This window comes from Triturus cristatus, chromosome 12, assembly GCF_964204655.1.
Source record: "Triturus cristatus chromosome 12, aTriCri1.1, whole genome shotgun sequence".
NCBI classification, from domain to species: Eukaryota; Metazoa; Chordata; class Amphibia; order Caudata; family Salamandridae; genus Triturus; species Triturus cristatus.
Genome location: NC_140595.1, coordinates 15,141,653 through 15,162,039, shown reverse-complemented (window position 1 = coordinate 15,162,039; position 20,387 = coordinate 15,141,653). Strand labels below are relative to the sequence as shown.

Genomic DNA, 20,387 nt, shown 5'->3' with positions numbered 1-20,387 from the left:
GTATGGGCACCCTGTGCGTGGACCTCTCAGCCTGGTGAGAGACGGATGGGAAAGAACTCCCAGAAAGCTTCCCCAGGACGTGGTGAGCTACATGCTGGCCTTCCGGAGCCAAATGGCTAAGTTGTGGAAGCAAGCTTCTGACAACTTGGAAGCCAGCCAAGCAGTAATGAAGGCGTGGTATGACCACAATGCTCACCCGGTGGAGTTGGAGCCTGGCCAGAAGGTGTGGGTGATCGAACCAGGAGAGCTTAGCGCCCTCCAGGATCGCTGGTCAGGACCCTTTGAGGTATTGGAGAAGAAGGGTAAGGCTACCTACTTGGTGGATCTTAAGACCCCTCGTCAGCCCCTACGGGTGCTGCATGCCAACCGCCTCAAACCCCACCACAAGAGGCCCAAAGTCATTTTGATGATGGTGACTGACGGAGCAGAGGACGTGGAAAGCGAGCCTCTCCCCGATTTGTTTGCGTCTCAAGAGAAGGATGGGTCGGTGGAGGGAGTGATTCTCTCCCCATCTCTAACTCCTGAACAGCAGGAGGACTGCCGCCAGGTCCTGGGACAGTACTCTTCGTTGTTCTCCCTTGTTCCGGGTAGGACTCACCTGTGCGTCCATGATGTGGACACAGGAGACAGCCCACCTGTGAAGTCCAAGATCTACCGGATGTCAGACAAGGTGAAGGCCAGCATTCACAGTGAAGTCACTAAGATGCTGGAGCTAGGAGTGATCGAACCTTCCAGCAGCCCCTGGTCCAGTCCGGCGGTGCTAGTACCAAAAGCCGCACCAACGGGTGCCCAACCGGAACTGAGGTTCTGTGTGGACTACCGGGGACTGAACTCAGTAACCAAGACTGATGCTCTTCCGATCCCAAGGGTGGATGAATTGATTGACCGGCTGGGAGCTGCCTAATATCTAAGTACCTTTGACCTTACTTCTGGGTACTGGCAGATCTCTCTGACTGACGGAGCTAGGGAAAGGTCAGCCTTCTCCACGCCCAAAGGCCACTACCAGTTCTGTGTGATGCCCTTTGGGCTCAAGAACGCACCTGCCACGTTTCAGCGTCTGGTGAACTAGATCCTCACTGGAATGGAGAGTTTCTCTTCTGCTTATCTGGATGACATAGCCGTCTTCAGTAACAGCTGGGAGGATCACTTGCGTCACCTGCAAGCTGTTCTCCAGGCCCTGAGACAAGCTGGTTTAACGATCAAGGCCAGCAAGTGCCAGATCGGGCAGGGGTCGGTAGTGTACCTTGGACACTTTGTGGGTAGGGGAGCGGTGCAACCCCTCCAGGCGAAGATCGAGGCCATCATGGCCTGGGAACCCCCCAAGACTCAGACTGAGGTCCGAGCTTTTCTGGGCCTCACCGGATATTACCGCCGCTTCGTGAAGGGATACGGTACCATTGTGGCCCCCCTCACGGAGCTTACGTCCAAGAAACAACCTCGACGGGTAGTCTGGACGGAGGCTTGTCAGCAGGCCTTTGTAAAACTGAAGCAAGCCATGTGCGAGGCCCCGGTCCTACGGGCCCCAGACTTTTCCAAGGAGTTCATTGTCCAGACGGATGCATCGGAACATGGCATTGGGGCAGTGTTATCGCAACTCAATGAAGAGGGTCTGGATCAACCCGTGGTCTTCCTATCCCGGAGACTACTTCCCAGGGAACAGAAGTGGAGTGCAATAGAGCGTGAAGCCTTTGCAGTGGTATGGGCTCTGAAGAAGCTGCGGCCATACCTGTTTGGCACGCACTTCCTAGTTCAGACCGACCACAGACCCCTTCGTTGGCTGATGCAGATGAAGGGGGAGAATCCCAAGTTGCTAAGGTGGTCTATCTCCCTACAGGGAATGGACTTTCAGGTGGAACATCGGCCTGGAGTGGACCACGCCAATGCAGACGGTCTCTCAAGGTATTTCCGCCTTAGTGATGAGAACTCCCAAGGGGTTGGGTAGCTCTCCCCACTTTCAGCTGGGGGGACGCGTGTTAGACCTGTCAGCCCTTTGGGTGGTCCCTCCTCATCATTATTTATTTTGTCCCACTTTTGCCTCAAACCCTGTTAGTATATTTCCTTTTTGGGAACCACCAGACTTTTTAGTGTTGATGCAGGGTCAGGGAGCCATTTTCCCTACCCCTGGAACTTCTGTCTGAGGGCCTGAAACACAAAATGGTGGCCACCCATTGTCACCAGTGACATCACTGGAACCTACTAGTACCTTCCAGAACATTCTAGAACCCTGTGACAGTGTGAGGCAGGTTTAGAATGTTGGGAAGCCAGCTCAGGGTTGGCAGTTGGAGTTCTCAGTTGGCACCTGACTGGTGAAGGGAGAGCAGCACAACACTGAAGGAGGAAGGAGTGAGGCAGCAGGGGTGGAAACTTGTGCCTGGAGTGGGGTCCAGAAACCCACCCTTGATACTAGTCCCTACTGACTGAGCCCAGCCTAGAGCCCTGTGTGGGATAAAGCCAAGAAGAACCAACTCAAGGACCTGAACAGCCGGAACAGGCCTTGAAAGTAAAGAACAGCAAGTTCCTGACCTGTCTATTGGTATCTTCCTGGAGTCCGACGCCGAGAAGCCTAGAGACCTGGGGCCGGAGGTGAAGAAGCGGCGCTGACTGGAAAGCAGATGTCGTAAGCGGAGCCGCCAGAGGTCGAGAGAGGGCGCCGATGGAGGTCGTGGAGACACCAGAGGTCGAGGAGGAAGTCACCTGAGGTCGAGTGTGCGACGTCGACGGGGGAGTGAAGTCCGCCCTCCGGAGTCGCCGGAGACCGAGGTGAATCGTGCCGGAGGTCGGGAGTGGAGATCGCACTCCGGAGTCGCCGGAACCTGAGGAAAGGAGCACCGGAGGTCGGGAGTGGAGATCGCACTCCGGAGTCGCCGGAACCTGAAGGGAAGAGCACCGGAGGTCGGGAGTGGAGGTCGCACTCCGGAGACACCCGGAAGTAGGGAGATCGTGTCCCTGTGACGCCGGAGACCGACATTGAATCGAGGCTGCCCAGCGACATCGAGCCGAGGCCGCCCGCCGACATCGATCCGGAACCACCTCACGGCGTCGACAAGAACTGACATCGAGCCGAGGCCGGCTAACGACATCGAACCGGAACCGCCTCACGGCGTCGACACGACTCCGGCGGAGTCGGAAGTTCATAAAGAGGGCAGTAAGTGGAATAGAGGGCGCCTAAGGCCCTGTGGAGCCCTAAGAGACCATCCTAGGGGCTAGAGAGGTGTTAGGACCAGCCTGGGAGTGCCAGGGGTGGACTGAGACTGATACAGTGACCTGTGTGAGGGGTTGTGTAGTTTGGGAGAGCCAGATTCCTAGATTACCCTTGATCTACCTCAGTTTTAGCCTCAGCCTTATCCAAGCTAGGTGAGACACCCTCAGGCCATCCACATAACCACAAGCTGTGATTGGGCCAAATCAACCCATAGTACCTCACAAATGTGATTCAAAAGTTGGTCGCACTCTGCTCGTCACACCAGCAAGTTGCCCCAAGGAACTGTGGTAGATGTAGTGGCGACGGCGAGTACGCCTATGCCACAATGTATGTAGAAAAGTATGTGTTGCATTAGCCATCCCTGGACACGTGTTTCGAGGTAGTTGCCTCTCGTCAGCAGGGAGCAGGTCAGTGTAAAGGGGTGCCGCGTGGACTGCCAAAATGTAATTAAAACAGGTGAAGTACCTCTCATGGCGCGCAGGTGCAGGTCCAAGGCTCGTCAGCCCGTTGGCTCAAGGGAGCCGTAATAAATGATTCAAAAGTTGGTCGCACTCTGCTCGTCACACCAGCAAGTTGCCCCAAGGAACTGTGGTAGATGTAGTGGCGACGGCGAGTACGCCTATGCCACAATGTATGTAGAAAAGTATGTGTTGCATTAGCCATCCCTGGACACGTGTTTCGAGGTAGTTGCCTCTCGTCAGCAGGGAGCAGGTCAGTGTAAAGGGGTGCCGCGTGGACTGCCAAAATGTAATTAAAACAGGTGAAGTACCTCTCATGGCGCGCAGGTGCAGGTCCAAGGCTCGTCAGCCCGTTGGCTCAAGGGAGCCGTAATAAATGATTCAAAAGTTGGTCGCACTCTGCTCGTCACACCAGCAAGTTGCCCCAAGGAACTGTGGTAGATGTAGTGGCGACGGCGAGTACGCCTATGCCACAATGTATGTAGAAAAGTATGTGTTGCATTAGCCATCCCTGGACACGTGTTTCGAGGTAGTTGCCTCTCGTCAGCAGGGAGCAGGTCAGTGTAAAGGGGTGCCGCGTGGACTGCCAAAATGTAATTAAAACAGGTGAAGTACCTCTCATGGCGCGCAGGTGCAGGTCCAAGGCTCGTCAGCCCGTTGGCTCAAGGGAGCCGTAATAAATGATTCAAAAGTTGGTCGCACTCTGCTCGTCACACCAGCAAGTTGCCCCAAGGAACTGTGGTAGATGTAGTGGCGACGGCGAGTACGCCTATGCCACAATGTATGTAGAAAAGTATGTGTTGCATTAGCCATCCCTGGACACGTGTTTCGAGGTAGTTGCCTCTCGTCAGCAGGGAGCAGGTCAGTGTAAAGGGGTGCCGCGTGGACTGCCAAAATGTAATTAAAACAGGTGAAGTACCTCTCATGGCGCGCAGGTGCAGGTCCAAGGCTCGTCAGCCCGTTGGCTCAAGGGAGCCGTAATAAATGATTCAAAAGTTGGTCGCACTCTGCTCGTCACACCAGCAAGTTGCCCCAAGGAACTGTGGTAGATGTAGTGGCGACGGCGAGTACGCCTATGCCACAATGTATGTAGAAAAGTATGTGTTGCATTAGCCATCCCTGGACACGTGTTTCGAGGTAGTTGCCTCTCGTCAGCAGGGAGCAGGTCAGTGTAAAGGGGTGCCGCGTGGACTGCCAAAATGTAATTAAAACAGGTGAAGTACCTCTCATGGCGCGCAGGTGCAGGTCCAAGGCTCGTCAGCCCGTTGGCTCAAGGGAGCCGTAATAAATGATTCAAAAGTTGGTCGCACTCTGCTCGTCACACCAGCAAGTTGCCCCAAGGAACTGTGGTAGATGTAGTGGCGACGGCGAGTACGCCTATGCCACAATGTATGTAGAAAAGTATGTGTTGCATTAGCCATCCCTGGACACGTGTTTCGAGGTAGTTGCCTCTCGTCAGCAGGGAGCAGGTCAGTGTAAAGGTGGTGTGACGAGCAGTGTGCGACCAACCTTTGCATAATTTATTACGGCTCCCTTGAGCCAACGGGCTGACGAGCCTTGGATCTGCACCTGCGTGCCATGAGAGGTACTTGACCTGTTTTAATTACATTTTGGCAGTCCACGCGGCACCCCTTTACACTGACCTGCTCCCTGCTGACGAGAGGCAACTACCTCGAAACACGTGTCCAGGGATGGCTAACGCAACACATACTGTTCTTTATACATTGTGGCATAGGCGTACCCGCCGTCGCCACTACATCTACCACAGTCCCTTGGGGCAACTTGCTGGTGTGACGAGCAGTGTGCGACCAACCTTTGCATAATACCTCACAAATGTGACCTGATTTGAAAGTTTACTGATGGCTTATATTTATTGAGAGTATTGTATTCTTTGTATTTATCCTCCTTATTGTCTCACAGTATTTATTGTCTCACAGTATTTATTCCCTCGCAGTATTTATTTGCCTATGTATTTTATGCACATCTATTTATTCATTGATTATTTATGATCTGAGCTTATTTATTTGACCTACCCTTTTTACAGAAGAAGCTTTGTGTACTGTAAGTGTGTTATTATTTATTTAACCTGCAACTAAGAGAAAACAAGATAAACACAGATATATTTTCATAAATTTTTACGGTGTAGTGTCGTTTTTGGAACGGATGCACGCATGGTTATTGTGAGGGTGTGACGTACGCTTAACACGGTGCCTGACCCCCGACCGCTCGAGCCAAGCTACCCCTTGTGCTGGGAAACACCGGGTGACTGCTAACCCCGGTTGCCCGGGGTTTTCTAACAGAGCCCCTATGTCAGCAGGAGCAAATGGAATACTTTCCAAGCCATATAATATCCAAACCTTTTTTCCAATAAAACCTGTGTAATTTATTCTGCTGCCTTCAGGTTAGTCCTGGAAATTCTGGTGCATGCTAAGTGGAGGTACGCGGTCTGGGTTAAAGGACCCATATCCTGGGATATTCGCCGCTACTCTGCTGGAACCAGCAAGATCATATTACTCCTATTCTGCATTCACTCCATGGGTTCTTCAATGAGGTCAGGTGACTGATTCACATTGGGTGGGAGGCTTATGAAGCCATTCATCTGCATCCCACCCCTACTTTCTTTGTAGGACCCCGTGATCCACTATGGGGGATCGAATGCGTCCAGAGTTGGATTATTTGTACCTAGCAGTTCCCTATTTCTATATGAAGAATCCTCTCACCTTTCCTCTGTGTTCACAGCCACATTTTAGCACCCAGTGGATTTTAGTACCAACACAAACTATTCACCATTGGGCAGCACTTTGAGGGTCAGTTCAGTCAGTATTTTACCACATTGTCCTGTATAGCTCTCTGATGCCTTTGGCCTGGTAGGCGCTTTGTGCCAAAAAAGTCTGTCTATGTGGATACTCTGTAACACTTCTTTTCATGGGTGATGTGTGATGTTCCTTTTCTGTTGCTGAACTACTCTCTCTCCTTTCTCTGGCAGGTGATCTGTGATCAGGTCTCTTCATGGGGGGAGCTTTCATTTCACTACTTGCCGCTGATAACTTGTCTTTCCGTGTGTTCTTGTGGATCACTTATTGTGTTATTTATTTGTGTCCCCTCATGTGAGTTATGTACTATTTTCATGTGTATCCAGAAATGCCCTATTCAGTGGGTGAAGGAATGTATTGCCCCCCATGGATGTTTGGTGTTAGTAATGTCTCCTTGTGTGCATTACCTCCTGTGTGAGATCTGTCAACTCGTTTTTTTTGTGTGGGACTTCCCTCCTGTGCATTAGTGACAGAAAAAAACCAATTTGAGACCGCCAACAGAACTTGGTGGTTGGGGATGCAAGAAAGGGGAAGGGACATGTTATAAAAACCATGCTGAGTGGTATATGGCACCAAGCTAGGAGGGAAACAAAAGCACAGAAAAAGAATAACAGCCACCACCGATACAATATTGTGCCCATTGCAATATACCAAACTAAGGAGCGGGAGGCAGCGGTTATGAGCCATGGTTTGGCAAAATGAGGCAGGCCACATCTTCCAGCAGGGAAACAGATGTCAGAAGTGAAACTGCGGCCATGGCTCTCAAAGGCAGACTGCCGGGGAGCACAGGAGCCAAGGCCACCAAGAAGCAGCACATGCAGGACTAGTGGGTGGCTCATGGCTAGAAATCAGCAAGGCAGGTCTAAAGCGGTATGGCTCCACCTGCGTTGGCAGAACCTTTTAGAAGTCAACGACCCCCTCTTTAACGTAGGCAGATGTGTCAGGGTGGAGACAGAACAATAAAGTCATGAATGGTTGGGTTGGAGTATTTCAAAGCAGCATGATATACAAGGCTCGGAGGGCAAACATTAAGAACTTATAAGAAAGAATCCTTGCTTTGTTAACATAGGGGGTCAAAAGCTTAAATATTTATCAGAAAATGTAATACTATGACTGGTACCCTGAAATATGAGAAAAATGAGAGTTGCAAAAATTTCAACTAAGGGGCATATTTACGAGCCTCTATCGCCACTACAACGTCACTTTTCAGGGCATTGTAGTGGCGATACGGGCTTCGCCTTAGTCACAAGGCAGCGTTAAGCCACTTAATGTAGCTTAACACCGCCTTGTGAATAAGTCCCCCTTTCATGCTATACTTAGCGTAAAAAGGGGTGGGCAATGGGTGTTGCAGTGGGCGTTTCACTGCAACACCCATTGATTTTGACGCTGCCCCATATTTACAAGGGCCGTGTAAATTTGGGGCAACGCCAAAATTAAAACCAGGGAAAACCTAGTCTTAAACAGGCGCAACAAGGAGAAGTGTTTAATTTCTCCTTGTTTCTGCTGTTCCCATGTGTGCTGTGTTGTGCAGCGCACATAGAAACACCAAAAGGCCATTGATTGTTTATGTGCAGGAAGGTGACCCTTCCTGCACACAAACAATCAATAAAAAAATGATGTTTTATCAACTTCTATGTGTGCTGCATTAAGCATAACATAAACATAAAAGCATACATTAAACATAAACAATCTTTCCCTCAACACAGGAACCCTTGCACTGTGGTGCAAGGGTGTCTGCGTTGGTGTTAGGCTGCTAAATTAGCGCCAGCGCAGGGAGCAATGCAGGACCATATTATTGTACATGTGGTGCACCCTGCGTTTCAGAAGTGGCGGAGCGCGGCGTTAAGCTATGGAGGCTAACGCCGCACTCCGCCACTTTGTAGTAAATATGTCCCTTAGTTTGTAGGCCTGGGTTGTTCTTCCACATCCAGGTGTCTACCACAGCAGAAAAGCTCTTTGACTTGCAGCCAAAGTTCCTTTCCTTCATGCTTAAAAGAAGGTATTGTAGAAATAGGGTCGAGTAGGGAGGATGGTGTGGAGGTTACATGAAGAACGGCAGTGGGTAACTGGAAGGAAAACTGTGTGGATCTTACTATGAGGATTAACTCTTAGGAACTACCAGGTCAGGATCGTGAAAGATCACTCATGCCAAGCGTGACTCCGGGGCGTGGTCGATTGCAAAAAGAACTGTTGATGGACAGAATGCAGAACAATGTCATACATTCACCCCAGTACACAGATCTGGGCCTAAACCCATCGTTTTTTTGATCAACATGCCATTCCAGTTTGAACCCAGCCATATGCAAATCAGTCTTGACCCTGTGCCTCATGAGAACTGCCAGGCCAGGTCCTCCCTGGACTGGGACCAAGCATCCTAGGACCGGTTTCGGGGTTTCACCGGGGGGTGGTCGAGCGCACCATATTCTAAGCTTGCGTACATGTTGTTGAGATGCTGTGAAGAGTCGAGCATCATACACATGCTGCCCTGGCTTCTCGTTCTAAAAGCTGGCATGTAACTATGATAGGAGGAGGCCACCATTAGCATGAAGCCATACTCTGCACAGAGCACAAGCTCTCCTGTAAGCTAGGAAAAGTGCAGAAAGGAGGAACTCTGGGTTTCCCTAAAGGAGACACCATCCTAAGCTTGCGTCTAGCCCATTTAGTTTAGTGAACACAGGTTTCCTTCTTCCTGGAAGTTAAATCTTGTCCATTTGTTTTCTGGCATCCTGAATCTCTTGCTTCCAGTGCTTTACTTCTCTTTGTGGTCTATAACAACACATCAGCTTCAAATGGTTACTTTGGCCTAAGCAATCACCAAGAACCCTCCTTCACATGCTGGTCAAAATCCCAAATCTTTAAAAATTACTTGGGAAGAAAGCTACAAACCCTCTGGGAATCACATCATTGTCTCAAAGCATGGTTTGTCTAAAACTCAACTTCAGGGCCAAAGATGGCATTAATAGGCAAATTCCTGCATAAAGCACGTGGCATAGACAAACTTGCTTTGTTGCAGACCAGTAAGATAGGAGCGTGCCTTTAGAAAGCCACAGAGCTCGGTTATAACATTGTACGACACCACTAATAAACAGAGAGAGAGATTGATCTGGGAGGATGTGGGCCTGGTTGCTAGAAAGGGAAACACAGGTGTAACCCACACTTAGAATTGTAAATCAGAGTGGAAAGTTGCAATGCACATGTGTGACGATTAGCATGGTCTTCTAAAGTATTTATGGTCACTGCACTTGTGAAGTGGTGTCCATGATCTGTGATTAATACATTCTTATTTGGAGAAGGCAAATTGACTGCACCTTACTATAGCAGAAAGAGAAGATTGGCCAATCTCTGACTAAGGAGGAACTCAGGCCCCCTTTAGGACTTATGAAACAGAGGAAGACCCTGAACTCGATGGACTACCCACGCAGATTTATAGACAACAGTATGGGGTACATAATTTACAAACTACATGATGACAGCAAAGGAAAGGCTTCTTGGCTCAATGTTCGAGGCACTGCTTGTAGTCGTCCCCAAACTGGGGAAAGACCCAGAGGGCTACCAATTTGTGAATCTTTTATCAAAGATTGCAGTAGATGCTGAAATCCTCAGTGGAGCTATAGCTAAAGGATTGCTTACTGTGAGCTCCAGCTTATTGCATTCGTATCAGTCAGAGTTCATACCATGATATATTACTATACGTATTTTAAGATGACTGGCACATGTGAAATTCTTCCGAGACGTGTCCAAGGGTGAATATGTGGAGGTATCTCTAGATATTGAAAAGGTTCATGACATTGTGGCTGGAAATTTCTGTTTCCGGTTCTCAACAAGTTTAACTTTGACTCCTATATTCTGAAATAGATACGTTCCTCTAGTGAGAAGCGCTGGTGCTAGTCTGGCCAGATGACGTAATATCTAAATCATGGATGATGGAATGTGGTACCTGCTAGGTTTGGCCATTGTCACCATTGTTGTTTGCTCTGGTAATGGAGCCTCTAGCCAATGTGCGGAAGCATTAAATGAAAGACAGTAACATACCAGTGATTGATATCTACCATATAGTGACGTAATTAAAGGACCCCCTGGTTTTAGTGTTGAATCTGTTAACTATCCTGGATGAATACGGAGGACAATTGGAGCTGTGTACTATTTGGTCCAAGTCCTGGATCTTCCCACTCAGGGTGTATTATTTCAATGATTAACCCATTGCTGTAGAAGCGTCACAGTGTTCTTGACCTTGTGGCGAGATGGTTGTTTTTAGAACCTTGGGTGCACCTCTACCTCCTTCCACTGGTTCTCTTCACCAGCTCTGCTCCCCATGTACCGATAATGACATCCATGAACCTAAGTCGACCTCTAACATCGTCAGCCACCAGTTGTCTTAAGCCTCACCATGACTGCCCCCTTCAAATCCACAGCGTTCCATACTGTCCGCCTATACCCTACCCACACCAAAGACTCTTTCTAGTCTCGTTATTGCCCGGGCACCTGAACCACCCACCAGCACTTCTTTTTCTCGGTTGTCTTTTTGCCGTCACCACACCTTTCTCTCTATTGTCCCTCCACCATCATCCTCACCCAGGAAACAATCTCCCACCTCATACTACTGCTGCCGCCATGCGCCCTAGAATCCTTTCGCCACACAAAGCTCCACTGCTCTGTTAATACATCTAACACAACCCCTTGACCATAGCATATCCCAACAGCTAATCCCCTTCTATTTTCGATGTCCATCACCACCGAACGCTCACCACCTTATGAACTAAATCAAGGCCACCCCCTTCTCCACCACCTCTGCCTCATACCTCATGACCCCGACCTTTCCTTTTCACCACTTCTGCCTCGTTTTACCATGCACTATCTGCCACACTCCACCTTACATTACTAACCACACAAGCTTTCCATCCCACACCAGCCTTGCCCCAATCCATGCCCCTAGCTGATCCGCTTATGTGCATCTGATGCATACATCAACTTCCCACACTCTTCACCATACAATCTAGATCCTACTCCCCCCACACACCCTCAGCTTTTCTGTTCCACTGATGTCACTCCCATCTTCAAAGTTCACTGTTGTTGGACATGGCCCTTCTTAGGGAATTTCCCTAAAACTTCCTACTGGTTTTTGCTGATTCTCTTTTCGTGGTCTCAGGGCTATGGACACTTTCCCACTGTAATACAGTGTGAAAGCCTGTATGCCCTTCCTACACATGCTAGGAAGTAGTGCTTACCTGATTGGCTTAGGTGCTGTACCTGTGAGTAAACTGTAAAGAGGAATACCACATACCCAGGGCAGGTACTGCTCTGGCTACTAGTGGGCCGCAGTGCTGATTGTGCCACCCACAAGAAAAGCCTTTTGAACATGTCTTTAGCCTGCCATTGCAGGACTGTGTGTGTGCAGCTGCACTTATGTTTAGGTTAGCATTTCTAAACCATTAGCCAACACTGAGTAGGCCATTCACTACCACTAGGACACCCCTAGGGTAAGACCTGAGGGGAGGAGCAAGTGATAGATGATAGGCAGGGCAGGTACACATGTGTGTTCCTTACCCAGGTGCCCCCATGCATGTTTTCACTACCTAGGAGGTCTGCTCTCCCCATAGGTTAACATGGTGGAATGGCTGAGATTACTTTAAGCTGCAGTGGTGGACTAAAGTGGAGCAGCCTCATGTTGTTTACTATAATTGGATTCACAATGACAACTGGTGCCTTGTGGTAAAGGTGGATTTGTCATTAATAGCTTAGAAATGCTACTTTTAGAAATTGGGCATTTCTCTGCGCTAAACTCTTTTCTGTGCTTTTTAGTTTGACTCCAGTTCACACTGGAGACTGGGGGAGCACATTTGTGCATTCCCCAGAGCCGGCCATAAACATTGGGCAGGCAACTGGAATGACAGACCCCTGCCAGTTAAGGACTTGGCTGGGTAGATTGGGGGGAGAGGTTTTGACAGGTGGCCTCTGGGAAGGCAGACCATGGCCCCTGTAAAGATTAAGCTCTGCATTCCAAGGTCTCATGGCAGACAGGACTGACATTTAGGGAGACATGTATGGTTCAAAGACAGACTCACTGAACCACCCCCAACTTCAAAGGCACAGTACAGTATAACTACTGGTGCCGTACTTCAGCAGGGCAGAGATTCACTTGAGGGAATGTGGGACCAGGCATCCTGGACTACGTGGTGCATACTGCCAGAGGAATCTGCTGTGCAGAAGGAGGAGACTGCCATTAGAAGGGACCGTGCACCCTGCCTGAATAGTGGCTGGCCTGGGCCGCTGACATGCTGCTGTAAGGCATCCTGAAGTGTGCTCTCAAAGGGCTTGTTGGCTTGCCCCCTTTTTAGGTCTCGCCTAGCTATTGCGTAGCCATCGCTATGCGAGACTCTAGTAAGGGACTCCCAAAAGTGCTCCCAAAAGTGGATTGCATGGCGAGCACGCGCACAATCACGTGCATCGTGCCGCCATGCAATCCGTTTGGCATCGTACTTCAAAGGGTCCGCTCCCCCGCCTGGAATGCGCTCCCCCGCCCCCGCCAAGCGCGCGTGCCACGCTCCGCCGCGTCTCGTGACAAATTTGCTTTCACATTCGCGCGGCGGGCGCTCGCTCGCGTCCGGACCACTTTAGAAGCCAGGCTTGTTCCTGGGTGATGTAAACATTTTGAATTTTTGGCTGGGTAAGTCACTGGGGAACTTGTGTGTTTACATTTTTCTCCAGCTAGCATTCTTCATAGACTCAAAGAGTTTTTAATGCATTCTGCCACGTTAGGCATTTCTCCATAATTTAGCGTGACTAACGATCTACATTGGCACTGGAATTCTATGTGTGGTTAATAGACGCTTGAGATACTGGGAAACTTCCAAAGACGTCAGCCTGTCCTAAGCAAGTGACAGAAAAGAAAAACAAGGTAAGGCACCAGAGGTAAAATGGAATCCAAAATATGCATAACATCTGAACCAAAGCTTTTCCAGTGCAACGCTCTAAAAGGCGACTGTCAGATCGACAATAATTTGTGAATAAGATTAGACAAGTTGCATTTCTGGCAACTGTGCTTTCAATCTCGAACGAAGCCCGTCTGATGTTTTTATTTTACTATTCCCAGATGAGAACGCAGTTGTGTCCAGGCACTAAGCCAGGGCACGTAAAAAAAACCAATGCCATTGGAATTAGATGAGGTCTTTAAAAACCATCCAAGCCCTTGCCAAGATGGCAGTGTTGTGCAAGAAAGAATATTAAACAAACATAAAGGCAGTCAAGTAGACAATGGCCAGGTGCAGCCTGGTACAAGTGTATCTCTGCTTTATTGCATTATGATGGTGACTCATTGGCGCGGATCGAAGTGTACACTTTACTCGTACTATAGGAAGCCCGTCCCGTTGGAAATAAATACCGCCTCTACCCACGCCAGGTGATGTCACGTGTTCTATTACTACTTGGCAAACAAAGGGGATCAACTTAAGACGCGTTCAGCAACAAATCATTTCTTTGATAATGTGTCCCCGAATATCTGCAGCTTGTTAAACTTTGGGCCGTGGCCCGCAACTTCAATAATAAGCTTTGCTAACCCAAATCCAGAAACAAGTGATGCAAAGTGATGTTCTGTTCACATACCTCCTGGCATCCAACAGTCCCATCATCTTGCATCTCCTCAGCCGTCCCAGCATTCCGACATGCGCCTCCAAACTTTCCAAAGTACAACATCACTCCAAAAATTCCAATCTGTTTGTGATAGGCCATCGTTCCTTGTTTCTTTAATATATATGTCAGTTCCACAAGCCCGACACCAAATAAGGACTCTGAAAGGGTTTTAACAGCAGTGGAACTGATCTCCAGTTAATCAGATAAAAACGTTGCTATAGTGGTTGATAAATAAGAGTATATCCGTTTAGGTTTCTCCACTTGAGTGTCAAACCACACACCTCTTTGTTCGTTTTAGAGGCTAAAAGTGGTATTAGAGTGTTCAAAAAAGTTTTTGTAAGCACAAAGTTTTTACTTGTAAAAAGTTTATTTTAACGACACGACAACCAATAAAGTTTACTTGAAGGTCTAACAGTACTTCATAGCAGACAGCAAATCATCCTAGGCAAAGCCAAGCAAAGTCTTCTTGCCATCTACCTAGTCTACATTAGCCCATGTAGAGGTATGAGTAACCCAACGAGAGCTCTTTCAATGCTGAAATGCTAACCTTACCTATTGCTAGACATCAGAGTACCAGAAATTGTCCAATCACTGTTCTCACAAAAGTTCTGTCCTCGCAGTCCTAATAGGCCCTCCAGCATCAATACAAACCCCTTCATTGCTCTCCTGGTGACTCTGCACGGTTACTTGTAGTTATGGTAGCTGAACTCAAATCTAATGCTATTTCTGGTGAACCAAATACAGAATTCCAACTACACTAAGCAGCCACAGGGGTTAAGCTGTCTTTAGGTTACCAGCTTTTAGAACCAAAAGTGAAACGGACAAGGACCAACCCCAAGAGCCAGCATGACCTGCTCATCCCTGAATAGCTACTGGTCATCTGGCCCGCCCAACTTGTGTTGATTCACTGGCAATTATATGATGGTCACTTTTGTGAAATCAGTGTGGCTTATGGAGCGAGGAAGTGTGTTAGGAGTGCAAGAACATGTGAACACTATGCGTGAACTACCACTGAAAGTATCGAACTTCAGGAGCTCTACGCAGCCATTAGCGAGTTTGCAAGAAATACCACACAGCTGTTTAACAAAAGCCTGCGGTGAGAACAGAACAATGACAGTACTAGTAAGCCTCAATTTACTTATACAGTTTTCTTTCTTGCTAGGCTTGCAAAACATCTGCAATATCTCTGTAAATGCTCGTTCCTTTGAAGAGCCTTTTACTTTCTCTCTAAAAACAAGTAGCTGAGAGGAAGGCAACAGTTGGGGGAATGTACCCTCAGGGTCGCCCTTGTATCTTAGGTGAAGATTCTCATGTTCACAGTGGGATTAAGGGGTTGCAGTCTGTAGAACCCTGTAGCACTTGCCCTGCACTAGCAGTTTGCATGTCCTTCTTTGCCCACAAAAAACAGAATGCAACATCCGCACAGAGGCATCCCCAGAATGGGGAACTGCACAGTCTCTTGGCACTATTTTGTTCAGCACATATAGTGCAATGTGCATGTTATTTAGAATAGCAAGCACAACAAGATGATGGACGGAGTGCTGAAACTTTTCAACTACTCACCCCCAGTCACAAATCTGGGTTAAATCAATCATTCTTTTGCTCACTATGCCACCCCAGTTTGGACCCAGCCATATGCAAATCAGTCTTGACCCTGTGCCTTATGGGAAAAGTCCACCCCAAACTGCTAGACCAGGTCCTCCCTAGACCGGAAACAAGCATCCTGGGACCGGTTTCAGGGTTTCATCAGTCAGGCTAGCTTGAATCCAGTGGCACAGTGAGCAACTGACCCACGTCTGGGTATGCCCTTGGCCACTTAGAGCACACATAGAATAGGCTGCGCTGTTCAAAACATTGCATGAATAAGCAGTCAATTAGCACATGGGTAGAGAAGAATTATGAAATATTATGCATTTGTTTTTTACTTCACTGCTGGCCTGGCCTTTACTATACCGTTTTATGGATGATATTTTTAGGTCGAGCCTGGGCAGCGCATGCGCTGCTCTGCGAAGCATACTATATTCAGGTATAACTTGAAGCTCCACCCACTCTGCTCATTTTTCATTGGCTTGTGTCAATTTCCACTGTAAACTGTGGCTTTTCATTGGTCAATAGGCTCATTTCTCCCTCATTAGTACTGCCTGGTCTCATTTTGTAACCTCCCATGAGGAAACCCCGTTACATGGGTTGTTCCTCAGTAGGCTTTAATTACAGCCTCCGAGCACTATTTTTTAGAAATAGCTTTGTCCTGCCTGCTGTTCCAGGCAGGACACGCTCTCCAACACTTTAAAAATCTTTATAGCACAGGCGGTGAACGCATCTGCTAAAGTTTATGCTCTTGGCTTTGTAAATGACAATGCCTTTTATTTAGCTGTTTTAAAAACACAAATAAAAGGCATTGTCATTTACAATGCCAATAGCTCAAACTCAAGTAAATGCGAGACCTATTGCATTGCAAATGCTTTTTTTTGTGAAGGTTTCAGGAACATCAAATACCTTCCGTGAGGGACCTACACCATCTATGTGTTTCACCTGGACAGCGATGCCCTCTTAAGCACCTACGTCATCTGCTGGACCCTGACTGCAGCGCAGTGTGAGCGTTGAACTAAATATTGTGCCTGGAAACCAGATTGCATTGTGCAGAGCCCCAAACCATGCCCGCATCTAAGAAGCGTGGCTCCTGCAACACGAGGCCTTAGCATGCACAAGCATTACATTGGTGGTGAGCGGATTCAATGGCTGCGGGACTCAGCGTGGCCCGCTTCGTTGTCTGTGCCGCATGTCCCTCATTAGACACGCTGACTGCATGCTCATTGCGTGCAGTGTCAGATCCACAGGTTGCGACCCTCGGAGGGAAGGAACATCTGTTGCAGTGCCTCATTCTATCTCATGCGGTATTACTGAACGTGCCACTGTGTGTGTAGGACCGGATTGTCTGGTGCGACTCGTATCATTGTACACCAGATGTTGTGCCTCATTCCAGGGAGGTGTGGCGTACCAGACTGTGGGTTGATTGTAACCGAATTGTCTGGTGCGACTCGTATCATTGCACACATAACGTTGTGCCTCATTCCAGGAAAGTACTGCGAACCCGACAGTGGGTTGATTAGGACTGGATTGTCAGGTGCAACTCGTATCATCATGCACTCGATGTTGTGCCTCATTTCCAGGGAGGTACGGCAAATCCAACTTTACAGTTGCACATCGCAGAGGTGTTGTTTTGTTTGTTTTACTACCTAATGAATACTCCATTTTGACATTGGTTTAGCCCGTGTGGCCTTGGCCCATAGTGCTGCTGAAAAGTGTCATAGATTCCTGTGTGTACACATTCCTGATATCGTTGTGACTTGGGGTGCACACTAGAAATGTGTGGATTTGAATTGTGTTATTAGGGTGGGCCCAGTTCTGACTACGTATCGTACTGCATAAGGATGCTGGGGTAAAATAGGATTTTTCCCAAGTGTGCAGACTGCTGATATCATTTTAACACTGTTGGGACTCGTACTGCCAGTAATATTTCCAAGTGTGATTTAGCCACAGAAATACATGATGTTCATGTTGTGCTAATTAATGTGTGGGTTGAATACACTCTTTAATTACCTTCACCAAGTGTGATGTCTCTTTTGTGACGCTAGAGTGCTGTGCCAATTCTTTACATATTGCCTCTGTGATAAGCTTTACAGCTCAGTGCCAAGCCACCCAAGGGTGAGATTAGGTTATACATTGAGTGTAAGCACATGACAGGGGTGGTATGTTCTGCATGGCTTAGGCATCACCTCAGCCAATCAGAAAGTACCAGTTCCAACAACCGTATGTTGTGCCTTTTCCCCACACACACTCCTTACAGCCAGCTTACATTACCACCTGATCCATCCTCCTCACCTCTACGCCGTTGCCCACCTACCTTCGACTCCTCCTTTCAGCTCTATCCCCAGCCCCATCTTGTCTTTTACCTTACCTCTTGCAAAAAGCTGCAAGAACAAACACCAACAGTACCAATAGGCCAAGTACTAAATGACACGCTATACAACTTGGGTAGCATGAATGAACAGAAAATTATTACAGTCTTCTATTTTTGGAAGAGAGAAGTAAGCAGTCATTCCCAATATGTTCCTCTGGCACATACCAGGCACCAAAATGGACTTACCTGCCAGGAGTTCAGCTCTGCTTATGAGCTTTTGCATGGAGTGTGATACGGAGCAGCTGTCGCCAGCACTTTGATCCACATCGTCAACTTCTATCAAGGGCACACTGAGCATCTTAGGCTTGGCCAGTTCAACCGTCCTCGACCTGGGTACAGCCAAGAGGGCTCCTCTGCTCACCTGCAAACAGTACGCATGTATTTCAGCGAGACAACTGATACTTGTCCATTGTAATTAAATGATACTCTTCCTACTGCAACCAGGAAAGGTCATTGACACCCACATAAGAACACAACCTAGTATACGCTACTTCTGTGAAGTTGGTCGTACTTCTTAAGAAGAGTACTTCTTTTGAAGTAATGTACTACTGTGGTCAAGGTTTCAGGATTTTAAGCGGTGTTATTGTGCAATGCCCAACTCTCGACCATACACTCAGGCATGACCTTTCTTTAAATGCCCCATACTTTTAGGAGTCTCAAGTACAAGAAACAAGGTGCCTTGAGTAGAGTACTTGCTGGGGAAAAAAGAGTGTTTTCCTTTTTTGCACTGGCTTGCTTCTTGTGGGAACAGTTAGGACAGTATTATGCTTTTGTGACAGAATTTCAAAGCAAATCATATTTGAGAAGCAGGCTGCAAGAGCTAACAATGTGGCACCAGCCAGGGGCAGCGAGGAGTATCTTGTCAGACTTGCCACCTAAATGCTCCCCATATTTGTATTTCTGCTGAACTATGATTGCTTTTGAAGCTCCTCACCGCGGTATTGCATGGACTGCACTAAGGACTTAGTGTACCATGGTCGAAGGTCACCTTTCAATGGAGAAAACATTTCCCTTCAACAAATAATACAGAATTGTTAACTCTGAAGAATAAGTTATTGTTGGTATTTTCTTTCCTGATGAGAATTCTATCTTGCCACATTTAGAAATATTCCTTGATGTACGATGGGATCTGGAAAGCTCTCAGGAGCTCATGCCTGGGTCATTACTTGGTGCCGGTGCCGGTGCAGCCCCAGCCATGGATCTGCCGTGGCGTTAAAGCCGGAAGTGACCTCATAGTCCATAAAGGCACTTCTGGTGATCACCTCCACAAAAAAGGGACATGGAAGGGAGATCTGAAATCTACCAGGAGATACAACATCCATAGGACAAAATATTGCCAAACATTCGATAATTCTTTTATCTGATGGATACTTCTACCGGCAGACTCCTTATCTGGAAAGATTCCCCTGAAAGGAGAGTTTGAGGCACACCAGGGTATAAACCAAACTAAAGATTGTCCAAAACCAAACTTACTCCCCAACGCACATTATAGGCAGTAACGCTATGAGTGGCTCTGCTGCAGAGGATTGAGATGGGCACCTCTAAAAGGGCGCAGGCACAGCTGACCCACTCTTCGTGCAGTGACTCCTTGTCTGTTCTGGAGGGTCAGTGTGAACCAATTAAAAGCAGAGTTCTATAAAAAACATAGCTCGTCTGGATATCATCCTCTTCCATAGAAAGGGGTTGTGGTGGAAATAAAACAGGCAATTAAATCATTTTAGGGAGGTTAAAAGACACCACTTTGAGTCAAAAAGACACTTTTAAGGCAACCTTATTAATACCATTTCAATGGAGTCATCAATCACATGGTGAACCAAAACGGGAAGTGGAGGTTAACGGGTTCCCTTACTCATGGGTGTTACCGGCCAGTTAGCAGGACACAAGGCCAACCCTGACAGCTAACCTACCAGAGATGAATACTTTACCGCTTATTAGATCAATAATTTACAAATCTCCAGTCTTATGAGCATCAGAGACGACACTGAACCACACATCTGGGTAACACTGTAGGGGTCAGTCTGAGGTTCCTAGCCTCCAGTATAAGTGCCGTAGTGGGGCAAGTGTAGTCCCCATCGGAGCCTTAGTGGAGGGATGCAGTGACTGTAGCGTGTTTTGAGCTGGTCACAAAAACTTTTTTAAACAAATCTGTCTTCAGCTCTGTACAAGAATGCCCTAAGACGTGAGCTAATTCCATGATAAACCTGTTCCTACAAAGGTGGTAGTGAAGGTTCCAGGAAATTACCCAGCAAAGCATCCAATCCACATTCTGAAGTACTGAAGAGATACAGGTGCATATCGACAAGACTAGTAGGTTTCCTGCTTCTCCA

General features: G+C 47.8%; 1 protein-coding gene across 3 annotated transcripts in view; it reads right to left on the bottom strand.

Moving 5' to 3' along the window:
• The window catches only part of SPMAP2 (sperm microtubule associated protein 2), a 98,266-nt gene that overhangs the window by 18,561 nt on the left and 59,318 nt on the right, over positions 1–20,387 (bottom strand). For all 3 annotated transcript variants that reach the window (XM_085638124.1, XM_085638126.1, XM_085638125.1), the window contains exon 6: positions 18,247–18,421. In XM_085638124.1, coding sequence (XP_085494250.1) covers positions 18,247–18,421 — 175 coding nt within the window. The remainder of the gene's footprint in view (positions 1–18,246; positions 18,422–20,387) is intronic.